The sequence below is a fragment of the Anolis carolinensis genome, chromosome 5, assembly GCF_035594765.1.
Source record: "Anolis carolinensis isolate JA03-04 chromosome 5, rAnoCar3.1.pri, whole genome shotgun sequence".
NCBI lineage: Eukaryota > Metazoa > Chordata > Lepidosauria > Squamata > Dactyloidae > Anolis > Anolis carolinensis.
This window is the reverse complement of record NC_085845.1, coordinates 185,365,982-185,391,890: the sequence shown is the minus strand read 5'-3', so window position 1 is coordinate 185,391,890 and position 25,909 is coordinate 185,365,982. Positions and strand designations below refer to the sequence as shown.

General features: G+C 40.2%; 1 protein-coding gene across 1 annotated transcript in view; it reads right to left on the bottom strand.

The window, feature by feature from the left end:
- Nucleotides 1-25,909, bottom strand: part of tmtc1 (transmembrane O-mannosyltransferase targeting cadherins 1) — a 203,935-nt gene that overhangs the window by 123,537 nt on the left and 54,489 nt on the right. Inside the window, exons 6-7 of the mRNA XM_003220824.4 lie at nucleotides 1,951-2,032; nucleotides 836-939 (exon numbers count right to left, since the gene is read on the bottom strand). Of these exons, the coding sequence (XP_003220872.3) occupies nucleotides 836-939; nucleotides 1,951-2,032 (186 nt within the window). The remainder of the gene's footprint in view (nucleotides 1-835; nucleotides 940-1,950; nucleotides 2,033-25,909) is intronic.

Here is a 25,909-nt window from a genome sequence, read left to right as displayed (position 1 = left end):
ACATAACCCCTGCAATAAGTGAGGAAACACTGTATTCCCCATTTTTTCCAACATTTTAAAATGCCTATTTTTCAAAACCAGAACTGCATTTCAGGACAACCCCGGCAGTTTTTCTTTTTCTTTATTCACTCTGGGACAGCCTTTTTGTTAACCCATGAGGTCCCAAGAAGGTCCCACCACATTTGTCCAGCTCTGTTACTCAGAAATAACTTCCAGGTGTGCATTTTTATACAGAGGCTTCTTTGTTTTACACAAGTCTTTCTACCCTATGTGCCTCATCAAGCGGATAAGGGGAATTTAGCCCATAATTTCTTCTCTACCTAAATGCAACAGTATGTTGTGGCCTGACTGTTTTCATATTTGGAAGATCAGGAGAGATAATCCTGCACACATTGTTCTTTTATGGAGATAGAGCAGAAAGGCCAGCCTCTAGCACATTTTAAATGTGATGCATTTGTCCAAGCTTATGATCACTGTTTATATCCTGAGTGCCTGTAATCTGAAGATTAATATGTGAATGCTGACTTTTCCAGATGTATTTAGTGAACCACCTCCTCTGGACAAATATCTATTTCCCAATCATGTTCAAGGAATGGTCAAAATTATGTATGAAATGAGGATGAAAGTAGTACATTGGGACTGTCAGTGACCACCAATGTTTGGATATTCTCTGCATCTGGAATGAGTTAATAGACGAGTTTCATCACTATTATATTTCCAAGGAATTTTGATAATTGTGTTTTTCAAGTAAAAGTAACTCAGATTATGAGCTCGACTGGTTTGTGTTACCAGGAACAAATATCCATCGGATTCTGTGTGTCTCCTGGTTTCATACCTTGTAAGGAGATATGGCGAGAAGGAAGCTGGATTGTCCTGTTCTGAAAACGCTGGCATGGAACCTCCCATGATCCAGAGACGGAAATACAGCAGTAGGGTCACCTTAAGAAAAGAAGAACAGACATTCAAGTTGTTTTTTCAGGAGTCATGCAATTCTTTATAGCCAGCAAACAAGAGGATATTATGGATGCTTGACTTCTCTGAATATATTCAGGGCATCATTTCTTTCAACAAATACCCTGTGCAAAACAATACCAGACTACAAAACCCATCAGTCCTGATCAACATAGCCAATGATGAGAAGGTATGGAAACTGCAATTCAACTTCTTGGGTAAGGGATTGCTTTTGCTATCAACAAGTCATTGTTCTGACCAAGAATACTTCTTTCTGTTTTAAAAGCATATGGCACTTTATCACTGCTACTTATTTCCATGATACAGCACTTTATGAAACCTGTCCCCACTGGGTTTCTTTTAGTTACTCTGATTTTATCTGCTTGGATTTTAATGTATTTGCCCATTATTTTATTTTGTGTATTGTTGGAATGTTTTAAGTTTAATTTAAATATGTTGTTGTTGTTCGGGCTTGTCCCTGTTGTGAGCCGCCCCGAGTCCCTTCAGGGAGATGGGGCGGGATATAAAAATAAAGTTTATTATTATTATTATAAGTAAAGGTGACATTAAGTCTAGTCGTGTCCGACTCTGTGGGTTAGTACTAATCTCCATTTCTATGCTGAAGAGCCAACGTTGTCCGTTGACACCTCCTAGGTCACGTGGCCAGCATGACTGCATGGAGTGCCGTTACGTTCCCACCGAAGCAGTACCTATTGATCTACTCACAATTGCATGTATTCAATCTGCTACGTTGGCAGAAGCTGGGGCTAATAGTAGGAGCTCACCTCATCCCGCGGATTCAAACCACTGACCTTCTGGTCAGCAAATTTGGCAGCTTAATAGATTAACCTGCGGCCCCTTTGACAATTTCCATATTCATCCTTCAATCCCAGCAGAATAAGATACCATAGTATTAGCTTTAGTATAGAAATTTGTCACAGATACATAATTCATCTTCAGAAACTAAAGGAACAGAATGCCATGGATAATATTACTCACATATGTAAGTACCAAGGCAGCCCTCTTCAAAAAAGGTCTTGTGGTATGTAAGAACTTCCGTTTGTTACTTGTTGTCATGTAACTAAAATGGGGAAAAGAGAGAAAGAACATTTATGAAAACGGGCAATGGACAATAGTCCTTTGGAACTGCAGAGGGGAAAGGTTAATTCATTATATTTTTATACTGTCTTTCTAAAATAAAGTTTTTATTTAGCAAATAAAAGAAGTATTGTGTTCATAGAAGATCCCTGTGCAAAGAAGGCCAGAGGATAAGCCTCTACCACACTCACCTTTCAAGTCAGGTGGGTTTCAGGCAAACTTTTGTTCAGAGATCTCCCAAACAGAAAGGAAGTGGTTACCAAATTTCTCTAGGGTTTTTTTTTTCAAAAAGAAATGTCAAAATCAATCATTGAATCAGGAGTTCTATAGTAGACAGCAAGCAACCTTAAAAAACCTTAAAATGTGAAGGAAAGCTCTCCATGCCAACAAGCCGAGAGGGACAGAGCCCACATGGTATTTTTGGTCTAAAATTTAAACAGCAAAAGCAAACATGGGGGAATCTGGATTTGCTCCAGAAAGTACATCATCTAATTAAATAAATGTCATGTCAAACGTAATAAAATGGGCCACAAAACACGGAGAAAGCTAAATTACCTCAGAGCCTTTGCATTAGTATTTGCTCTTGATATACAAGTTAAATGCCAAGCTAGGCTAAAATCCTGTAAGGTTCCACATTATAACAATCCCCATTGATTGCATACAAGTGACAGCAACCACACTTTAAAAGGCAAGTCCAAATGACTGCTAGTATCTGATCTGAGCCTTGACATAAAGCCACTGAAGGGAATGAGCAGTCAATTTAATTAACACAAGAGCCGGCCCTTTCCACCTTCAGTTTGTATCCTTATCTAATGGACCTGTCAAAGGAAAAGCTGAAGGACTATGGGAGGAACTTTCCATAGTTATGTTATCATGGACAGATTACTATCTAGTGGAGCTTAGACTCATTGGGACTTAGAGCCTCTGCAATGGAATGGGGTTGATCAAGTGTGCATCTACACTGTAGAATTAATGCAATCTGACACTACTTAACTGCCATGGGTCAATGCTATGGAATCCCAGCAGCTGTCACTTGGTGAGGTATCAGCACTCTTTGGCAGAGAAGGCTAAAGACCTTGTAAAACTACAACTCCCAAGATTCCTCAGTACTGAGTCATAGCAGTGAAAGTAGTATCAGACTGCATTATTTCTACAGTGTAGATGTACTCTAAGATTGCCTGGCCTAAGAGGCTTACCAATCTGAATGGATTTTTCCTTGCACATGGACGGTTTGTGTTGCCTTGACAGGTGATCCTGTCACAGAGTTATAGAGCTGGAAGAGAGCTGCCTTGGTACATCACAGTTTGAGACCACATAGGAGTTGTAGTTTGGTTAGGTACCAGCAGTCTTTGGCAGAAAAACTAAAGAGTAAGTAAAACTACAGATCTCATGATTCCACAGCATTGAGCCATGGCAGTTAAAGTGATGCTAAACTGCAATCATTCTACAGTGTATATGCATTCCACAAGGGCCATCCAATCCAACCCCATTCTGCCATGCAGGATTACAATGAAAACACTCATGACAGATGGCCACCCAGTCTCTGTTTAAAAACTGCCAAAGAAGAAATCTGAAAGCACTGAGCATTGAGTTCACAACCTTATGCATGAAAGGCATGCACATCTGGAGGCTAAAGGATCATTGGGGGGGGGGGGAATTATGATTTAGGAGACAATGTTCTCATTTTGCCTCCCTTCCCTCCATAACTACACACTCAACAAGGTCACACAACTATGTGGAATCCCAGAAGTCCTCAGACATAGGAATGAACTACCTGAAAATATTTGTATCCAAATTTTAGAATCTTCTTCATGTTCAGGAAGAGTATAAATAGCACTATATTGTAAGGATGGGAGGTAGTTTGAAGTGATTGCAAGCAGCAGGGGGTAGGCAAAAATGGTATATATAACAAGGATCTGTCTCTGACTGATCAACAGAACAGCATGTTTTGTCTCAGCATGTTTTCTGTAGAATTTGGATAGCCTAGTCTTCAGCTTCACCATGTTACCCCTAAATTAGCATAAATACTAGGCTTGGTCTTGCAGAAATATGTAGCTGCTCACCATAACATGATCGTACTCCAATATGAGGAATAAAAAAAGTATTTCATACTAGGTAAAGGTAAAGGTTTCCCCTGATGTTAAGTCCAATCGTGTCCGACTCTGGGGGTTAGTGCTCATCTCCATTTCTAAGCTGAAGAGCCGGCGTTGTCCGTAGACACCTCCAAGGTCATGTGGCCAGCATGACTGCATGGAACGCCATTACCTTCCCGCCAGAGTGGTACCTATTGATCTACTCACATTTGCATGTTTTCAAACTGCTAGGTTGCCAGAAGCTGGAGAAAAGCAGGTGCTCACTCCGCTGCCCGGATTTGAACCTGGGACCTTTCGGTCTGAAAGTTCAGCAGCTCAGCGCTTTAACACACTAAGCCACGGGAGGCTCCATACTAGCTTCCGTAAAAAACATATTGGAATTGTTAAACCATTTCATTTCCTAAAACAATTTTCAGTAATGAGCCATCGTCACAGCAACAAATTAAGATATTCTCAATAAAGCAAGGAGTTCTTTCATATGCCCTTATATTGTATATACAGTTTGTCTGCAGACCAGCGATTCTCAACTTGTGGGTCCCCAGATGGTTTGGCCTTCAATTCCCAGAAATCCTAAACTGGCTGGGATTTCTGGGAATTGTAGGACAAAACACCATAGGTTGAGAACCACTGCTGTAGACCAACAAAGAGGGCTTGAATTTGTGATTTCCTGAAAAGGAGACCGCATCCTAAAATGATGTAATCATTGCACCAGGAAGGCTGAGACTCAGACAGCTGGGTAGGTGGCCCCATAAAACTCTAGACCATAGGGTTTTACAGGAGTATTAAACATTACTGGCACCAGATGGACTTGTGTGAATAAAAACAAACTACTCAGGAGGCCAGATAGTTTCTCTTTGTTAAGACAAAAAAGCTAACAATCTGAAAACATAAAAGCAAATATAGTTTTGATCACTACTTGTAATTTTAATGGTCTTTTGGAGGAGTCAGGAGACAGAAGTCTGTTTAGATCAGAAGCTGGAAATTGTGGGCCCATAGGTGTTTTGGCTAGCACAGGTATGGGCAAAGTTGGGTCCTCCAGGTGTTTTGGACTTCAACTCCCACCATTCCTCACAGCCTCAGGCCCCTTCCTTTTCCCCCTCAGCCGCTTAGCGGCTGAGGGGGAAAAGGAAGGGGCCTGAGGCTGTGAGGAATGGTGGGAGTTGAAGTCCAAAACACCTGGAGGACCCAACTTTGCCTATGCCTAGGCTAGCATGACCAAAGCCAGTATAGTCAGTAATTATGGGGATTATGGTCCAAAACATTTTGTTCCTCAGTCTTTTTTTTAAAGATAGTAATGTGGATTATTTCTTATATTTCGAAATATGTGGCTGTTGTGACTCAGCTGGAACCTCAGAGTGACTCTGATGGGGATTCTGGTATTCAGGTTCAAAATCAGGTTCAGAATGTCCCTGTTGTAGAAGATGAGGAAGAGAGAGTTTTTCCCACAGCAGGGAATGATGCTGATGATACTGAAACTAGCCAGGTGCAAACTGACTTAGAAAAGGTGGATAGTTTTCAGTCTGATAGCAAGCTGGCTGACACTAACAAGCAGGCTGACCTTGATGAAACAGGATCCTTGGATCGAGCTGACCGTTTGGAATTCAGGGTTCAGAGGAGGAGTATGAGACTAGCAAACAAGAAGGAGGTCAGAGGCCAAAGAAATGCTTTCATGTTTTTGCAAAGGGTATTAAAGGAATATGTTTGGAGACAAACCTTTGTCAAAACAACTTTTGTTCTACCAAGAAGCAAGGTCTCATTTTCCTGGATTATCTTGCAGCCTATGTGTTCATGTTCTTGGGACTTTGTCATGCTCTATTGGGACTTTGTTTATTCCTTGTGATTTCTGGAATAATTCTCCAAGACTGTATTTTGCAACGATCTTGTGGAACTTTACTTTTGCTTTTAAAGAACTTTTTTTATCTTCTATTTTCTAATAAACTAAAAAGACTTCAACCTGTGTGCAGTTTGGTGTATATAGCAAGGTGAAGCTAACCTGAGGTGCGACAGTGGCGAAACAGCTCTGACAAATCACTGGAAGTCATAAGTTACTTGAAGACATGCAAAACAACAACAAAGTTTCAAGTTACCCTTGCTACATTTGGGGGCTTGCTTATGCGCAAGCTAAAAAGGGCTCTTTTCACATTCTGATGAGCAGATTCCAAACACTTATTTCCAAATCCTAACCCAATGGTACCACGGTTGAAAACCAACCATTTGGAGCCCATTTCCACATGGGAGACCATATGTCTGTAGCAGAAGATAAGCCAGAGCCTACATACTTCAGAGAGTGGCTCCGTTAGGGAGAACTTCTGTCATTCAGATTAGGCTCAATATCCCACTGCTTAGGGAGATAGTACAATCAGCAGGAAGAAGCATTGCTGTTCTTCCCACCTGCGTTCTGTGGAATGAAAACCAGAAATTGGCTTCCTCAGATTGAACAGCGTAACAGGAATCCTGGCATGTTTACTGAGATTCAGTAGGGTATTAAACTCCATTAAAAATGGTCCCTTCTGCAGTATAGCAGGCAAAGTAAAGTGAAAATCAAAATGCAAGGAAGTGTCTACTCATATTTACAGGAATGTTAAAACTCTTTTGTGTTTCCGTCCCCACATATGGCCAGATGGAGCTGGTGTAATCGCTGGACATAAGGCATGTTCACCCTTTTTGTACCTATGACTAGTGTTTTGTGCATAAAAGGTAAAGGTAAAGGTTTACCCTGATGTTAAGTCCAGTCGTGTCTGACTCTGGGGGTTGGTGCTTATCTCAATTTCTAAGCTGAAGAGCCGGCATTGTCCGTAGACACCTCCAAGGTCATGTGGCCGGCATGACTGCATGGAGCGCCGTTACCTTCCCACCAGAGCAGTACCTATCGATCTACTCACATTTGCATGTTTTTGAACTGCTAGGTTGGCAGAAGCTGGAGCTAACAGCAGGTGCTCACCACATTCCCCGGATTCGAGCCTGCGACCTTTCAGTCTGCAAGTTCAGCAGCTCAGCGCTTTAACACACTGCGCCACCGGGGGCTCCACGTTTTGTGCATAGGCAACCTAAAAGACAACTTATCCCAGGTTTTCTTGGCTGGATGTCTTGAGGGAAACTTGCCTTCTTTGAGGGAGACTTGCCCAAGATCACCCAGTGGATGTCGTGACTGAGCCGGGATTAGATACCTGGTCTCCATAGTCATAGTCCAACACTCAAACCATCACCCATACAAAAAACTTAAAATTCTTGCAAAGGACTACTGAATAATAAACAAGCAGAAAAGGGGCATGATCAGACGAATTTATGAAGGACAGGTCTCTCAGATGGTGGCAGTAATACCGCCTGCAGAGAACCATTATGTCCACATGCAATTTGTCAGTAAGAACTAGTTGCTGGGAAACAACAGCAGGAAAACGTTGTTGCCTTCAGATTCAACTTCTGTGATCCCCAAAGGCATCAAACACCTGCTATTAGTGACAGGATCTGCCAGATGGATACAACAGGAGTCTTATGTTCATACAAGTTAATAAAAAGTTAAGAAAGAAGTTGAAATGCTGCATGAACATGGCAGGGAGGTTATCAATTCGGAGACCCTTTCTGCATATGCCATATTAGTGTCTGTTGTTAATTACAATAAAATCAACTGTCAATTATGGTGAGTCTATGAATGAGAAACATTCAAGTCACCTTGTTACCAAAAACCTGTCTAAGCTCTTGCAAATTCAAGGTCATGGAGTCCTTTATTGAGTCTCTCCACTTACAATGCAGGCTTCCTGTTTATGCCGTGTTTTCTACCTTACTAAGCATTGTTGTCTTTTCAAATGAGCCCTGGCTTACTGCTGTCCAAAGCATGACACTCTCTGTTTAATAATCTTGGTTTCTAGGGACAGTTCAAGTTTGGTTTGTATTTGGACCCATTTGTCTTTTTCTTACAGAACTCTGCTCCAGCAACAGATTCCAACTGATTGATTTTCTTCCTATCAGCTTTCTTCACCCTCTAACTTTCACAACAATACATAGTAACGGCAAAGGTTTCCCCTGACATTAAGTCTAGTAATGTCCAACTTTAGGGGTTGGTGCTCATCTCCATTTCTAAGCTGAAGACCTGGCGCTGTCCGTAGACACCTCCAAGGTCATGTGGGTGGCATGACTGCATGGAACGCCATTACCTTCCCGCCAGAGCGGTACCTATTGATCTACTCACATTTGCATGTTTACGAACTGCTAGGTTGGCAGAAGCTGGGGCTGATAGTGAGAGCTCACCCCGCTCTCCGGATTTGAACTGCTGAACTTTCAATCAGCAAGTTCTGCAGCTCAGCAGTTTAACCCGCTGCGCCATCCAGGGCAACAATACATAGAGATGTGAAAAACTAAAGCATAGATGGTCCTGACCTTAGTAATCATATATGCTGTAGTTAACCATGCAAATCAGAAGAAATAATTAGAAACTTTGCTTTACCAGGATGCCTTATACCAGTGGTTCTCAACCTGTGGGTCCGCAAATGTTTTGGCTTTCAGCTCCCACAATTCCTAACAACTGGTAAACTGGCTGGGATTTCTGGGAGTTGTAAGCCAAAACACCTGGGGACCCACAGGCTGAGAACCACTGCCTTATACCATGGAAGCTCTAACTGTTTTTAAGTAAATTCATAACACATGCATCAACAAGAACAGGTCAAGGACTGAGCAGACAATCTGGGCAGTATTATCTCCTACACCTTTTGGCTCTCAAGAGAGCATGCTCAATGCTTTGCTATTGATTATAAAACGGATCCTTAGTTGTGCTTCTGTTGAATTTATGATTGTATTACATTATGCTCTGCGTAGCCTTGGTGGCAAAGCTAGATACATTATTAAAGTTAGACGTCACTGTATCACTTTGTGGCAACATTTTCCATTTATGTTATGTCCAGTGTTTTATTAAATCATGTATCTGTGCTGAATATCCTAGCTTGAATTTCACTGGGTGGTCCCGAATTCTAGTGTTATGAGAAAAAAATAGTCCTATTCTTTTTGTCCATGTCCAAAAATAACCTTATAAACCTTCACCCAACCTCTGTCCCCACAGGCTATAATGCTATTCATCAGAGGTGAACTTGGCTTTGCAGTCCTATTTTCAAAACTGTCCCAGCTCTCCCTCATTTCACATGGGTCACACCAAATGCTCAAGATCTCTAAATAATGGTCCATCATTGCCTAAGGTATATCTGACAATGACCCTTGACATGCAGTGCAACCTGCTGTAGACATCTTGCTTCACCATTTCCCACAAAATGTCCATTTAAGTTGGAGATTCTTCACTGGTAACAGTTCACAAAAAAGGCAATATAGCTAAAGGGCTTCTTTGTGCAAGGTCAGAAAGTATGCTGCATGAACGGAGCAAGGACTCCCACTTCTCTTTTTATTCTGTGACACTCCGCACAAACACTTTTCTCTCATGAATGCCCTCAGGTTACCCACATGGATAAAAGAGTGAAGAAAAACACACATATAATATAGCAATAACCTCAGAGAAGTGCATCTGTATTGAACAGGATTGGGGAGGAGGGAGATTTCTCCTCCTGCCAAACATTGCATCGACTGTTGGCCAGCTGATAAAACAAAACCAAGCAAACAGGGTGAGCTCACAGCTTCTCCCAGTTGTACAACACCAGGTGCAGCCATTGCAAACCATCACTTCATTGATTTTAATTATCACCTTTCCTTTCCAATCTGGCTCTAGAGATGTGACAGCGCTTCATTTGTGAGCCCTCTCTGAGCCCAAGAAAGTGATCTCTTACATTGACTGTGTCTCTTGGGAAATATTTTTGGACATCTGTTTATTTTATTTTATGCCTCTTTAATCTTCTGATGTTCAGATTTATGGTAGACGGAGCACAAATCTTGTCTAAATGTCAGATTTAATGTCTTTTATACCAAAGCCTGTGGGGCGCACCCAGGCAGTCATCAGTTTGTGGAACAAGAATGCTATTTATAGCACTCCTGATTGCCCTGGTCCATATTTGCAAGTGGCTTCATATTTGGAAGTGCCTTCCTAGCTGGGCCCATAAAATGTGCAACTGAGGCCCCTTCTACACAGCTTAATAAAATCCCACATTATCTGCTTCAAACTAAAATATATGGCAGGGTGGACTCAGCTATCCCAGTTAAAAGCAGATATTGTGGAATATTCTGCCTTGATATTCTGGGTTATATGGCTGTGTGGAAGGGTCCCAAGTGTCTGCAATTGGGGTTATTATTCAATGATATCCCACCTTTTTCCTGAAGTTAGATCTCAAGGGGCTTACAGAAGCTAAAACAAAACAAGGATAAAAAACACATATAGAGACAAAAAGGTAATCAATGTATGTGTAAAATTAAAACCAAAAAATTGAGAAGACAAAAGCAGTAGAACAGCACATTATTAAAAGGCTTTGTGATCAGTTCTCTTAGTCCAGCTCCCTCTGAAACATTTGTAATCAGAGGGACAGCAAAGAAGGAGCCCACCTAAGTGGTTTGTGAGACAAAGAGAAGAAATATCATGGTTTGTTTGCTCATTACCTCGATAACCAGTTTAGGACTAAATTCCTGCATCCACTGCAAAAGATGGTAATACAGTAGAGTCTCACTTATCCAAGCTAAACGGGCTGGCAGAAGCTTGTATAAGCGAATATCTTGGATAATAAGGAGGGATTAAGGAAAAGCCCATTAAACATCAAATTAGGTTATGATTTTACAAATTAAGCACCAAAACATCATGTTATACAACAAATTTGACAGAAAAGGTAGTTCAATACGCAGTAATGTTATGTTGTAATTACTGTATTTACAAATTTAGCACCAAAATATCATGATATATTGAAAACTTTGACTACAAAAATGGCTTGGATAATCCAGAAACTTGGATAAGCGAGGCTTGGATAAGTGAGACTCTACTGTACTTGGTAAATATGAAAGGCAATAGGAAAAGAGGGAGATTTCATTAGAGGTGGGTAGACTCAATCAAGGAAGCTATGGCCTTCAGTTTGCAAGATCGGAAGCAACGGCAAACCTTTCTTTAAAATGTTTTACTTTGAAACCTGTATGATGAAAATATCTAAAACGGATCAAAAGGTAGCATCAGAAGATAAAAACACTCTAGGGCCCCTTCCACACAGCTGAATAAGATCCCACATTATCTGCTTTGAATTGGAATATATGGCAGTGTGGACTCAGATAACCCAGTTCAAAGCAGATATTGTGGGTTATTCTGCCTTGATATTCTGGGATATAGGGCTATGTGGAAGGGCCCTAGGATGCAAGGGAACCCACCTACTTCAGGAAAAGAGCAAGTGTCAAATACAGATAGTGCTGTGTCTATGATACAAGTGGACTCAAGCTGAAAGGATCTCTATATGGTGGCTGAACAATGTGGGAAAATGTGAGACACATGAACCAGAGAAAGCTAGAAATTGTAAAACAAAAAATGGAACATATAAAGATTGCAATTCTTAGGATGAGTGCACTAAAATGAACAGGAATGATGCCATCAATCTGAAAATTTACAGTGTTTTATTCTGAAAATAACAACTTAAGGCAAGAGGGGTGGCAAAATCAATCAGGGATAGAATGCAAAGTCTGATAGAAAATATCAGCAAGACTTCAAGGAAAACCCATATAATCCAAGTTTATGCTCCAACTACAGAAGCAGAAAATGAAGAAATTTAATCTTTTGTGAGGTGGCCAAGAAGACATTGATCACACATCAAGATATGTCATGTAGATAATCATAGGCATTTGAAGGACAAAAATAGGAAAGGGAACACAACCAAAAAACTATCCGATTATTTGGCTTAGAATAAAGAAATGAAACCAGAGAAAGACTTACTGAAAAATGCATTTTCATAGTAAATCAATTTTTCAAGTAACTGGATAAATGATTGCATATGTGGGTGTCAGTGGATGACAAATATAGAAACAAATGTACGTATTTGGAAACAGAAGATGTAGAGGCTACATTATCTCTACAAAACAGGTTCAAAACATATAAGAAGCCTTACCAGCATGGAAGTGCACACTCAAGGGCAGAACTATACATCTCAAAAAACCTCTGTTCGAAAACCACAGATTCTCCAGTGTAAATTGAGAAAATGGATATTCAGGCTAGTGCTGGAAGGGAGAAATCTCTAGTTTTTCATATAATTATGACTGAAGAATTTCATCAACTCTGGAAGCCTGCTCTTACTTACAAAGAGTAGTGAAAGAAAAAACATCTTGTTTCCCTCTTGCCCTGTGATGACAAGTATTTCCATCTTGAAGACATTTCAGTGCCTCCAAACTTTAATCCTAAAATGCTAATATATCCTTCAACATAGTTTCTAGCCAGAAATTAAGTCTTAACAAATTCATAAATACACACACCGACACACCCAACTTGAAGTGAAATATCTGTCGTATTCAGTTGTTTTCCAGAGACAACTGAAAGGGACTGCGTGGGAGGCTAGAGAAGCTGTACAATAACTACAGCAGCCTGTTGAATAGTTAAACACTAACTCCCTAGTCTCCAGGGCACTTCTTTGCCTCCCACACACTCTCAGCACCAAGGAAAATAAAAATTATGAGGGCTAAGCTATCCAGCAATGTTATTAAATATTTACTGACAAGATAAGCAGTGGTGAAGATGTCTGGCCTAGTGGCGTCCTTCTGGCATGCTTATAAAATCAAAGCAATTGCAAGCATTTATTTATTTTTTACTCATAATGCCAATGAATCTCAGAAGTCTGAAACTTTAGGTCCAATTTGGCAATAAAAACTCTCTCCTTACAATTTGTCCCTTTTGGAGTTGGACAGAGATTCCTAGGCCCATCTTGCTTCTCCCAGTACATTTTTCAGAAAACCTTATGATAGGATGGTCTTAAAGCTATCATAAATCAGAAATGACTTGAAAGTACAAAACAACAATGGAGGAGAAAGGGAGAGTAAAGCTAGCTCATGAATTAGATTCACTGCTGAGGGTGTATTCCTTGTACTACACTGTTCAGTTGAAACTTTGATCTACACTGACCCAACTGGGAAAGCAGATGCACCAGGTCAGTTGGTGAAAGGCTATGGGGTAGGAGGAAATTCATACAAGAATATCCTCACATTCTTAATACTGACAGGGGATTACTGGATATACTCAACTGATTAAGTCAGGTCATGTCAAATTAAGAGGTGGATAAGTATTATATCGGAGGTTACACTAAAACTCCTGAAAAACGAAGCTGTAGTAGCCCTGCTTTTGAAGAAGGGAAATCCCAAAAGTGGCTTTATAGAATCATAGGGTTGGAAGAGACAACATGGGCCATCTATTCCAACCACCTGCCATCCAGGAAAAGCACAAGCAAAGCACCCCCGACAGATTACTTTACAGCCTCTGTTTAAAAGCTTCCAAAGGAGGAGAATCCACCACTCTCAGGCAGAGAGTTCTACTGTTGAACAGGTCTCGTGTTAAGGAAGTTTTTCCTAATATTCAGGTGGAATCTCATTTCCTGTAATTTGAACCCATTGCTCCTAGCCTCCAGGGCAGCAGAAAGCAAGCCTGCTCTCTCTTCCTTGTGACAGCTTTTTGCATATTTATACATAGCTATCAGGTCTCCTCCTCTCAGCCTTATCTTCTGCAAGCTAAATATCCACAGCTCTTTAAGATGCTCCTCAGAGGGCATGGTCTCCAGACCTTTGATCATTTTAGTTGCCCACCATGACTTCCCTCAGATACTATATTTCTTTTGGTGCAGCACAAAATCCCATTGGCTTTTTTAGCTGTTGCATCACACTGTTGACTTATGTTCAACTTGTTGTCCACAAAGACTCCAAGATCTTTTTTTCAGATATAACTCCGTTGTTGAGCCAGACACCACTCATTCTGTATCTTTGCATTTCATTTTTTCTGCCTAAGTATAATGTCTTACATTTGTCTTTGTCGAAATTCATTTTGTTAGTTTCAGCCCAGCTCTCTAATATGTTGAGTTCCTTTTGAATTATGATCCTGTCCTCTGGAGTATTCACTAGCTATCCCTCCCAATTTAGTGTCATTTGCATACTTGATAAGCACGCTCTCTAAACCTTCATCTAAGTCATTAATAAAGATGTTGAACAGAACCGGGCCCAGAACCGGGCCCAGAACCTGCAGCACTCCATGAGTCACTTCTTTCCAGGATGAAGAAGAAGCATTGGTGAGCATCCTTTGGGTTCAGTCACTTAATCAATTACAAATCTACCTAACAGTAGTATTATCTAGTCCACATTTTACTAGTTTGCAAGAAAATCATGTAGGACCTTGTCAGAGATCTTACTGAAATCAAGATATGCTACACCCACAACATTACCTGCATCTACCAAGCTGCTAACTCTATAAAAAAAGGAGATAACATTAGTCTGGCATGATTTGTTTTTGAGAAATTCACGTTGGCTTTTAGTAATCACAGAATTCTTTTCTAAGTGATTGCAGACCACTTCCCTAATGATCTGCTCCAGAATATTTTCTGGTATTGATGTCAGATTGCATGGAACAAACATGCATTCACACCCAACTATAATGGCTTGACTCTATGTTCCCAAAGAGGGGCAGTTTAAAACAAATGTTATTTCCACAAGCATTGTTTCAATTAAGTCCCTGCCTATTTTCTGCAAGCTTTTCCCTTTATCGAGCCAATATCCACACTCTGAGCAGTGAAATGGAGCTCAATGCCAAAGCCATCAGGGAAACAGCCCCTTCCTGTGCAGAAAAAGGTCTAATCTGACAGTCTGATCTAACAAGCTCTCTTGTTCAGTCTGGATGAAATAAGGCAGCCTGTACTGTATTCACTCAACAGCCGTGAAGAAACACTGAATAGAACTGGTAACAAGTTTCCCCTTCTTATTTGGAAAAGCTCTGCTCTTTTTATAAACAGCGTTGAAACTGATTTCATCCCTCTTTAAAAGACAGATAAAATTCCACTCACCGTGCTGGATGTGATAACAGATATCTATTTGAGGTTGGGAGATTTTATTATTTCTTGTGATGTTTTCTATTTTTGCAGTACAATAAGAAGACCAAAAAAAGCACTGTGGATTCTGGTAGACATACACTCTTTCAGTCTTATCAGTGCTGCCAAGATGATCAACTGATGTTATTATTTTTGACACAAAGAGTAGAGCAAAATAGTTCATTCCCAGTCACACCTGTATGACTAAGTCACATCAAGTTGGAATCTATCATTTCAGTGTGGATTGTTTTTTACCACTAGATTCTAATGTCAGTTTACCCGAGAAGGCTAGAGATGATGAGATTTCTATATTAAAACCATTTTTAAAACCCTCCAACAAGGAATAATAGAGAAGAGCAGAAACAGAAGATGATATTTTCCCTTATTTATCCTATGGTTTAGGTTTTTTAACACTTCTATTAAAGTTTTGGTATTTTTTTAAAATCTAGGACGGGTTGCAGTATTTAGAAATTATATGCATCATCTACAATTGGAAATCCACTCTGTCGCTTGAGGACTATATCACTCTAAAGGACTTCAGTGAGAAGACTTCAGTCCAATTCTACTCGTCCTGCCCCCCAGATTGAAAAAAAATACCCTCCAGCTGTCTTAATCTTGCCAAGGCAGCCCTGATTAATCTTATGTAATCCACATTTTCAGCTCCTCTTTGAATGACCCCTTTTTCTTTCCTTCTCTAAAGTTACCCTTTTGTCTTCATCTTATTTCAATTGCTATAAACTTAGTCCAAAGCACAAAAATATATTGCATGCAATTTATTCAGTGGTGGGCAAAGAGGAGTGAGTGCAATCTTCGCTTTCCCTGTAGACGCAAGCAAAACCAAACTGCTGCAGCCTCTCCTGGCTTATATGATTTTCCTCATTAATAACTTTTGCAATCTTGACTGCATGCAGATGTTGCTTGATGATATATGGCCCTGGTTTTCAACTGTGAAATGTTGTAAGGTATGGCACAACCTCTTCTTCCCCACTCCACTCACTTATTTAGGTTGTGTTGGGAGACTATCCCAAAGGTCAGATGTACTGTCATACATCTTGGGTAATAAATAATTTATCATCATCATTGCTACTATAACTACTTTTACAGATGTCAGGAATTGCATTCCAGTGTTGTATGAGGCCAAAAATGCCTTTTCTGAATAGCCTCCAATAATGTTTTCCTTTTTAAAGGTAAAAGGACAGGTTCAAACATACCTATATATGTCTTAACACTCTAAATGTCAATAACAAAGTCATTGAAGACTTTTTTCAATCCAGTGATGTCAGAGCATGGGCAAGGAAACTGTGGCTCATGGATCCCAGTAGCTTCCAGAATTATGCTCATAGGCTGCCAAGTTTCACACATTTAACAAATTTATTTATTTATTTTGGGCCCAAATGTCCTTTAGGGATTGTGGGGGGGGGGGCACTTCTATCATGTTTATGCTGTCGTCTGCATCATTTAAGACACTGAGGAGGTCTTCTTTTTTTAACAGTGAACATATTAGTATTAGTAAAAAAAAATAAAAGTAAAAGGAGCCACGGTGGTGCAATGGGTTAAACCCTTGTGCCGACTGAACTGTTGACCTGAAGGTTGAAGGTTCGAATCTGCGAGACAGGGTGAGCTCCCATCTGTCAGCCCTAGCTTCCCATGTGAGCTCCGAGCAGGATGGTAACACATCCGGGCATCCCCTGGGCAACGTCTCTGTAGATGGCCAATTCTCTCACACCAGAAGTGACTTGACTCATTTTGCTTCTGCCACAATAAAAAAGTAAAAAAGTAATACATTGATTTAAACATCAGCCCCAACAAGCAGCACAGAGCATTTCAGACACATAAAATGCTTTCAATTCACTAATATTTTCTAGAACCAGCAGATTCTGAGTTCTGGTGAAAAATGAATAAGAAGCATCAGAAGATGTTTGCATACGTGACCACCATATCCATTCTACCCTATTTGGAAGACTATTCCAACTCAAAAACCCATGTGAGTAACAAAATGAAGAGAACTATGAAAAGTCCACCCATCAATAGAAGGTCAATAGAAGAATCTCACATTAAATGCTCCATGTCTTTTTGAGCAAGTTGGCCACTGTAATAAATGAATGACTCCACACCCAACTGATGCATTTCATTAAGAATTCATAGCAAGCCACATAGGGACTCAAAAAGCTGTGTTAAGTTATCAGAATGTAATGGGAGGACAGCAGTACCCTAGTTATTCTGTTCTTAGTGACAGCATAACAATAAACTTCCTAGGCTAATACAAACACAAGCTGTGCCGGCATAAAACATACCCCCTACTGTTTCTGGCATTTATGGGAAGGAATACAGGAAGTACAGGATCTATTGCTATCCAATAACAACAGTATCCTTTCACAGAAAAATAAATTGCTTGATTCTGGCTTTGATTGAAAGGGACCCTAGACAGGCTCAGGCAAGTAAATCTCTAACAAATATGCTCCAGCGAATGTTTGGAATATTTTATACTAGCTTTTAGAAAATTTTATCCACACCAAATGCAACAATCTATCTGTAGCAGGAAAAAATAGGGGTTTGGGGGAAGGCAAACAAAAGTTCAATCCACATGTGACACACAACTATTTCTGCTGCAAAACTGCTTTGTGATCTGAGCTTCCAAATGTACAACTGGCAAACCATATTTCCCGGCTACTTGTACACTTTTGTTCTCTATATATTTATCTTCTAGACTTCATTGCCATCTTGATGGATTTGTAAAGCCTAATGACGAGATGTAAATAGCAGGCCAAAGTTTGAACAAACTATGGTTTGCATGTCAACTCCAAACCATTTGGTATATGGCTCAATAATCACATGAAGACGATAGTTTCTGGCAAGGATAGGAATGCACAGCTCCTCTACAATTTCTAACACCCCTCACCACTGACTACACTAAGGTAACATGGGGGTTTATTTGATCCTGATTCTTAGTTTATCACAGGCATGGGCAAACTTTGGCCCTCCAGGTGTTTTGGACTTTTAACTCCCACAATTCCTAACAGCCGGTAGGCTGTTAGTAATTGTGGGAGTTAAAGTCCAAAACACCTGGAGGGCCAAAGTTTGCCTATGCCTGGTTTATCGCCTAACACAGTTCAGACATCTGAACAAAAAGTAATTTACTGCACTGTTTGAAATATCACCATTAATTGTATGGTTGTCTTATAAAATCCATACTAGGACTCATCTAAGAATGAAACATTTACTTATTTTGGTCCTGAACACAAGAAAAAAAGAATATCAAAAAAAATTTCCTTACTGGATACGATTATAGGTTTCTTGAGCACTTTTATTTTTTTGTTGGAAAGTTCATTTGCCAACATTTTTGCAAAAAATAAAATATCGGACCATTATTGATCTGGTCAACTTACAAGAGACCTTAAGACTTTCCAGAAAATATTTGCAGAAACTAGTGTACTTAATACATATCACATTGATGGCTTCTACAAAATTTGACAGCCTAACCCTAAAATGAATTGTTGCTGTATGCCTTCAAAGTCATTTCCAACTTATGATGGATGTATCATGCGGCTTTCTTGGAAAAGGGCCTGTCTTTGCCTTCCTTTGAGTTTGAGAGTATATGACGGATCCAAGGTGAATATCTGAAAAGCATCCCATTGCGTTTAAAGCATTCGCCACAAATATGATGAAAATCCAGGACTCATGTCTGATCCTTCTGTTCCCTTCCCAACAGCATCCACATCATTCACCACATCAAAGAAATTCCGAAGCATACCACTGTCATAATACACAAAACAAAGCCATTACTAATCTCTGTATCTCATTATCAGGGCATTAGGACTATGTGCTTTTGATGAATTACATAGCTCTACTACTGCCTGGAGCATTATTTCCAATGGAAAGAAGGAGAAGGAGGAAGAAGAGAGAGAGAGAGAAAGAAAGAGAGAGAACTTCATATAACTTTTTGCAGGCTGTATCAATATTGTGTAATGACTTTGCAGCATGCTTGTTCTCCCAAATCAGGAATGGCTGGGAATTGACCACACACTGCAGTTCTGGCTCACTTTAGAGGTTCCTGGGGCTCTCCACCAGTATCCACATTTTGACAACATTTTTGCGTAGTTTTTCTCAAAAGCACACAAAAAAACCCAAACATGTGAAATCTTATCCGAAAACTCTCCCTACACCACTGCAATACTATGTGTATTTCTGCTTTCCAATGCAGTTCCCCTCAAAATTGGAACTGGACAAAATGTGTCATCATTTTTCTGTTGCCATTTTAAGAGGAGATATTTAAACTGAGATATTATTTATTTTCAGTATTTGGACCCCACCCTTCTCACCCTGCAGGAAACTCAAAGCAGCTTACAGAACACACATACGGCAAGCATTCAATGTAATTATACAATTAACAAGAACAGACAATACACAAACAGAGATAAAGGCATCTCCCATCATATTTCCAGCATCTTGGAGGCTGTGCTTGACTCCGAGCCTCCGGTGGCCAAGGGGATAAAAGCCTTGTGACTGGAAGGTTGGGTTGCTGACCTGAAAGCTGCCAGGTTCAAATCCCACCCGGGGAGAGCGCGGATGAGCTCCCTCTGTCAGCTCCAGTTCCATGCGGGGACATGAGAGAAGCCTCCCACAAGGATGGTAAAACATCAAAACATCCGGGCGTCCCCTGGGCAACATCCCTGCAGACGGCCAATTCTCTCACTCCAGAAGCAACTCCGGTTGCTCCTGACACGAAAAAAAAACCACGGGGCGGGGTGGGGTTGCTGTCGCGCCATTTTCCATCCCAAGGAGCTTTTTGTTGTTCTTAAGACATCCTCCTGATCAATGTCCTTAATGGTGCCTTTTATTACATCCCCACTAAAAACAGTAGCTATTTATCTACTCACATTTTTGCTTTCAATCTGCTAGGTGGACAGGTGAGCTGGGACTGACGGTGAGTGCTCATCCCGACCCAAGCTCAAACTGCCAACCTTTCGATTGGCAGGATTTTTGCAGCACTGCAGTTTAGCTGGAAGGGTTTAGCCTATGTCAGACCTGGAAGTTAAAGTGGCCAGTGGGCACCATATAGTTGCCTTCCACTAAAGCAGGCATGGGCAAACATCGGCCCTCCAGGTGTTTTGGACTTCAACCCCCACAATTCCTAATAGCCGGTGTGGGAGTTGGAAGTCCAAAACACCTGGATGGCCGACGGTTACCCATGCCTGCACTAAAGCATGGTAAGCTAAGACTGTAATACATTCAAGAGCACTTCCTTGTACAAACAAATGGACCATCCATACACAAGTTTGCAGAGTTATAAAAATAAGTGACCAGAAACTGTATGGGGGAAGGCGGGGTAAAATCCAATAAAGACGGAATATGCTCAATTGGCAAAGCACTGTTTATGGGAATAGGTTGAAATGCAAGGATGGGGATGGAATGGAATATCCTGAAAAAAGCATGGCTGACTCACTTGAACCCTGAACTCATCATTGAAAACATATTATGTTCCAGGATCTGTACGCCATAGCCAATTGCCACTAAATTATACACCTTCACTTACAAATTTGTCCTTTCCTTTGAAAAAAATATATGACAGTAAATTCAATACATGACTGAAGCAGGATGTTCTATGCTAATTACATAATTATCAGGTAATGCTAGGTATAAATTAAAAAGTAGGAATTACCTTAATGGCAACCAATTTAATAAGTACCACTATTTCGATAAGAAGCTATAAATATATTTCAAACAGTTCATAAATCTTGAACCATAAAAATGCCCTGGCTATTGGGGCCATTTTTTAAGATATATACAGATATATATCTTATAATGGCTAGATCCAATTGCCTGTCCAGAGAGAGCAAGCCCTTTGAATCAATGCAATTTAAAGAAGTGTTGCCAGCAAGGTGCAGTGGTTGATTATGACTCTAGAGCCCAGGGTTCGAATACCTGCTCAGCCACTGGGTGATCTTAAGCAAAAAGATCTGGCCAAATCTTGCCAAGGAATTTTGTGAGACGTTCATCTTAAGGTCACTAGATGCCAAAATGACTAAACTAAGGCTAACATACTTTGGAGGAGCCCCGGTGGCGAAGTGTGTTAAAGCGCTGAGCTGCTGAACTTGCAGACCGAAAGGTCCCAGGTTCAAATCCCGGGAGCGGCATGAACGGCCGCTGTTAGCTCCAGCTCCTGCCAACCTAGCAGTTCGAAAACATGCCAATGTGAGTAGATCAATAGGTACTGCTCCCGCGGGAAGGTAACGGCGCTCCATGCAGTCATGCTGGCCACATGACCTTGGAGGTGTCTATGGACAACTTCGGCTCTTCGGCTTAGAAATGGAGATGAGCACCAACCCCCAGAGTCAGACATGACTGGACTTAACGTCAGGGGAAACCTTTACCTTTAACGTACTTTGGACATATGAAGTGACATTCTGTTTGGTACTGCTTTAATCTATTTTTTGCATTTTTATAACAGTAAATATCTATTGTATTTTCTACCTTTTTTGTAAGCCCCGTTGAGTACCAATGTGGAAGAAATGTAGAACATAAAGAGATAAGATAGATGGCTGGATAAATAATGTTATCTCACGTACCCAGAATGAAATACCATAGAATCATAGAGTTGGAAGAGATATCATGTGTTTTTACTCTTTGTAATGTTTTAATTGTTGTACTTTGGTTATTGTTTTCGGGCCTTTGTCCCATGTTAGCCGCCCCGAGTCCCAGCCGGGAGATGATGGCAGGATAGAAAAATAAAGTTACTTACTTACTTACAGTAGAGTCTCACTTATCCAACACTCGCTTATCCAACGTTCTGGATTATCCAACACATTTTTGTAGTCAATGTTTTCAATATATCGTAATATTTTGGTCCTAAATTCGTAAATACAGTAATTACTACATAGCATTACTGCGTATTGAACTACTTTTTCTGTCAAATTTGTTGTATAACATGATGTTTTGGTGCTTCATTTGTAAAATCATAACCTAATTTGACGTTTAATAGGCTTTTCTTTAATCTCTCCTTATTATCCAACGTATTTGCTTATCCAACGTTCTGCCGGCCTGTTTACGTTGGATAAGCGAGACTCTACTGTACTTAATTCAGCTCTTAAAAGCATTAGAAAGAAAGCAAAGTTTTAACCTGTCATTTATTGTTGTTTTTATGCACCATCAACTTGGCTTCAACTTTGGCAACCTCATGAATGAGAGTCCTTCAAGAAATGCTGTTAGCAACATCTCCAGTATTGAAGACTCAGGACCCTGGCTTCCTTTATTAAGTCAATCCATCTGTATAGCACTCTCCCTTTTTAACTACCGCATTCAACTTTATTGAGAACTGTTGTCTTTTCCAATGAGTCATGTTGTCATTAACCTGTCATGCCCAAACAAAAGCAGGCTGGGAATGTGACAGGCTACCTTGGAGATGCTAATGAAAAGTTGTGGTGCTTTTTTTATCGGTTCCAAAAATCCCTGCTTAACGTTACACTTTCTAGAACAGAAGACTTTCCAAAGCACAAGAGGAGATTAGCAGTTCCTGTTCCCAGTTATATAAACTGCAGCATCTGAACTGAAAGAAACTGGTGTCAGAAAAGAAAAGAGAAACAGCAACAGAAAGCAATGAGGCATATTTCAATTTTTCAGACTCTGTTGGGGAGGGGCAGGTTCAGTTAAGAGAAACAGAAGAAACACATTAAACGTTTTAATGCAATTTCTTCATCTCTCCACAACAGAGATATTGCTCTGCCTACTTAATACAGCAATTGGGCTTTATCCATAATTATCATATACTTTTCTTTCTTTCTATCCATCACTCAGACATTTTAGCTTATCGTTCAGTTTCTCCCATGCTTCGGCTTCCCTTTTTAGAATTTCAAGTGAAGCAGATTAATGAGAGACAATTCTTGATTGCTTTTGTGCAGAGAACTTCCCCTAGGTTAACATCACTCCTTATTTGTCCTTAGAAACTTCTAAGGAATATTCTGGGGGAAAGGTATATAAATACAGTAGAATCTCACTTATCCAACATAAACGGGCCAGCAGAACGTTGGATAAGCGAATATGTTGGATAATAAGGAGAGATTAAGAAAAAGCCTATTAAACATCAAATTAGGTTATGATTTTACAAATTAAGCACCCAAACATCATGTTATACAACAAATTTGACAGAAAAGGTAGTTCATTACACATTAATGCTATGTAGTAATTACTGTATTGACGAATTTAGCACCAAAATATCGCAATGCATTGAAAAAATTGACTACAAAAATGTGTTGGATAATCCAGAACGTTAGATAAGTGAGACTCTACTGTACAAAGAAGAAGGAAAAGGAATGGCACTGGCTGTAGCACTGTTCTCTTTTTCAGGTGCAAATCCAATTGTTAGTCCTATTGAATCAATGCAACCTAAATAAATGGTATGCTTCTGGCAGAAGTCACTCATTCAATAGTGTTCACTATTACCTGCTATTTCACATATCCACTATACACTGTTATCTGTGGGTGCAGGGTTGTACTGTATAAGCAGAATGCCCAATCATCTATATATGTATTAATCATCCTCTTTAGATTTAGAACATATGGGGCTTCAAAAACCCAATAGCAACTCACTCACAATGCTAAGCTTATGATCAAAGGCTTCAGTGTTATCCCTTTTGCCTGGCAAAAGGAAAGGATTCTTAACATGCAAGTTGAAGATCATCATGGAATAATCACAGCTCAAAATACTATTGGGGAATCATTTAGAGCTGAGTGAGCTTAGAAAAATCACCCAGGCACCAAGAAAGAGAGAAATTGGGGGGGGGGGGTATTCACACTTCAAAATTAACTAGACGACCCGGTGGACCCCAAATGATTAACAGGACCAAGGAAACCTTTATTAGCAAGAATTACTAGGGATGTCATTGAAGCTTCTTGGCACGTTCTGACATTTCCAACTTTCTGGACTACAACAATTTAGAGCCATCAAAATTATAATCAAATAGACTTTTCAGGAGGCATAATCAGACCCTATTTATTCAAATCTAATGCTCACCTTGCTTGGCTAAATGACCTCACCAAAATTAGGGTGCACATTAGATTCGCATAATACAGCCATCTTAGTGCTGAGCCTAAGCAAAAGGGGAAGCTGCTTCAGGAGCACCCAGAGCTCCTATTTGAAGGGCATCATCTTTAATTTAATGGCCATGGCTCAGTGCTATGGCATCCTGAGATTTATAGTTTGGTGAGGCATCAGCATTCTTTGGCAGAGAATGCTCTAAACCTTGTCAAACTACAGCCCCCTTGACTCCATACCGTGTTTCCCAAAAATAAGACAGTGTCTTACATTAGTATTTGCTCCCATAGATGTGCTAGGTCTTATTTTCAGGATATGTCTTATTTAACATTTAACGGTAACATTGAGCCAGTAGAGCCACGATGGTGCAATGCGTTAAAACCCTTCTAGTGCTGGCTGGACTGCTGACCTGAAGGTTGAGTTGCTGACCTTAAGGTTACTGGTTCAAATTTGAGAGACGGGGTGAGCTCTCTTCTGTCAGCTCTAGCTTGCAGGGACATGAAAGTAGCCTCCCAGCAGGATGGTAACACATCCGGGTGTCCCATGGGCAATGATTCTGTAGACGGCCAATTCTCTCACACCAGAAGCAACTTGCAGTATGTTCTCAACTCGCTTCTGACACGATAAAAAAAGCCAGGGCGGTTAAAGTGGATTCATTCTCCAGCACAGATGATCCCAAGGCTTTCTTTTCCATTGCTGGAAGTGTTGGTGTTCAAGCACTTTTGTTTTTAAAGAAGAAATTCTATGCCGGCAGCAACTGTAATGCACACCTTTTTTGGTAATGCACACGAAATTACAAATTTTTGGCAATGCACACTGTAACGCACACTAAATGACAAAGAATGCACTTTTAGCTGTTGTGCATGACATTTGGCAGCAAATGCACTTTTTGCCACTGTGAATTACATTTTGGTTTCATGGGTTTGAAAACCGAGGTGCGTATTAGATTCAGTGGCACATTACACTTGAGTAAACAAAATGGTATCTTCAAAAAAGGACAAACACTGAAAATCTCCAGGCATGGGGACTCATCTAAAACAAAGCACAGGACTTCACTTGTGAAAGGAGAGGTGTCCCTGTCCCTTACTTTTTTTGGTCTTAGAAAGAAATGCAGCTCCCATAAAATACAATAAAATGGTGAAAGGTACAGTTCAAACAGAGTTATGAGGATGAATTAAATGCAGATGTTACCAAGTTGTCAGCCCCTGGTTTAAGGGGTTTTTAACATTTAAAAAACTCTCATAAGTCTAGAAAAAGTATAATTATGAAGGTTGAAGGGGGTAATGGGAGGGAGGGAAGGAGAGAGAGATTGACAGTATTAATGTGGCTTTATAAGGTACACGAATAGAACAGAAATGGCAGTTTGCATCATGATCTTGAGCTGGGAGATTTAAGGAAATAAAAAATGGCTGGGATTCCAGTCAGTCATAATAACATCCCAACAGAAGAATTGATGGAAATCAAAACAGGAGGATTTTTTAAATACACCCATGGCTGCAACTATGACTTGCATTTCAATGGAACTAGTATGTATATATCAGCATACTGAGAAAACTGTTAAGACTCATAGACAGCAGCTGGAATTCTAGCTACTACAGAATATACATAAGCATATTTTAATTAAATGAATAAGTGCAGAATGAAATACAGAATACAGCAGAGTATGCATGTGTGAACCCACTACCAAGAATAACAGGCCGTTCCCCCACATATATTATATTCAAATAGTCCCATCACATTCAAAATGCTAATTATGATAGAAGTGACAAGGAAATTTGCAAACCGATATGGAA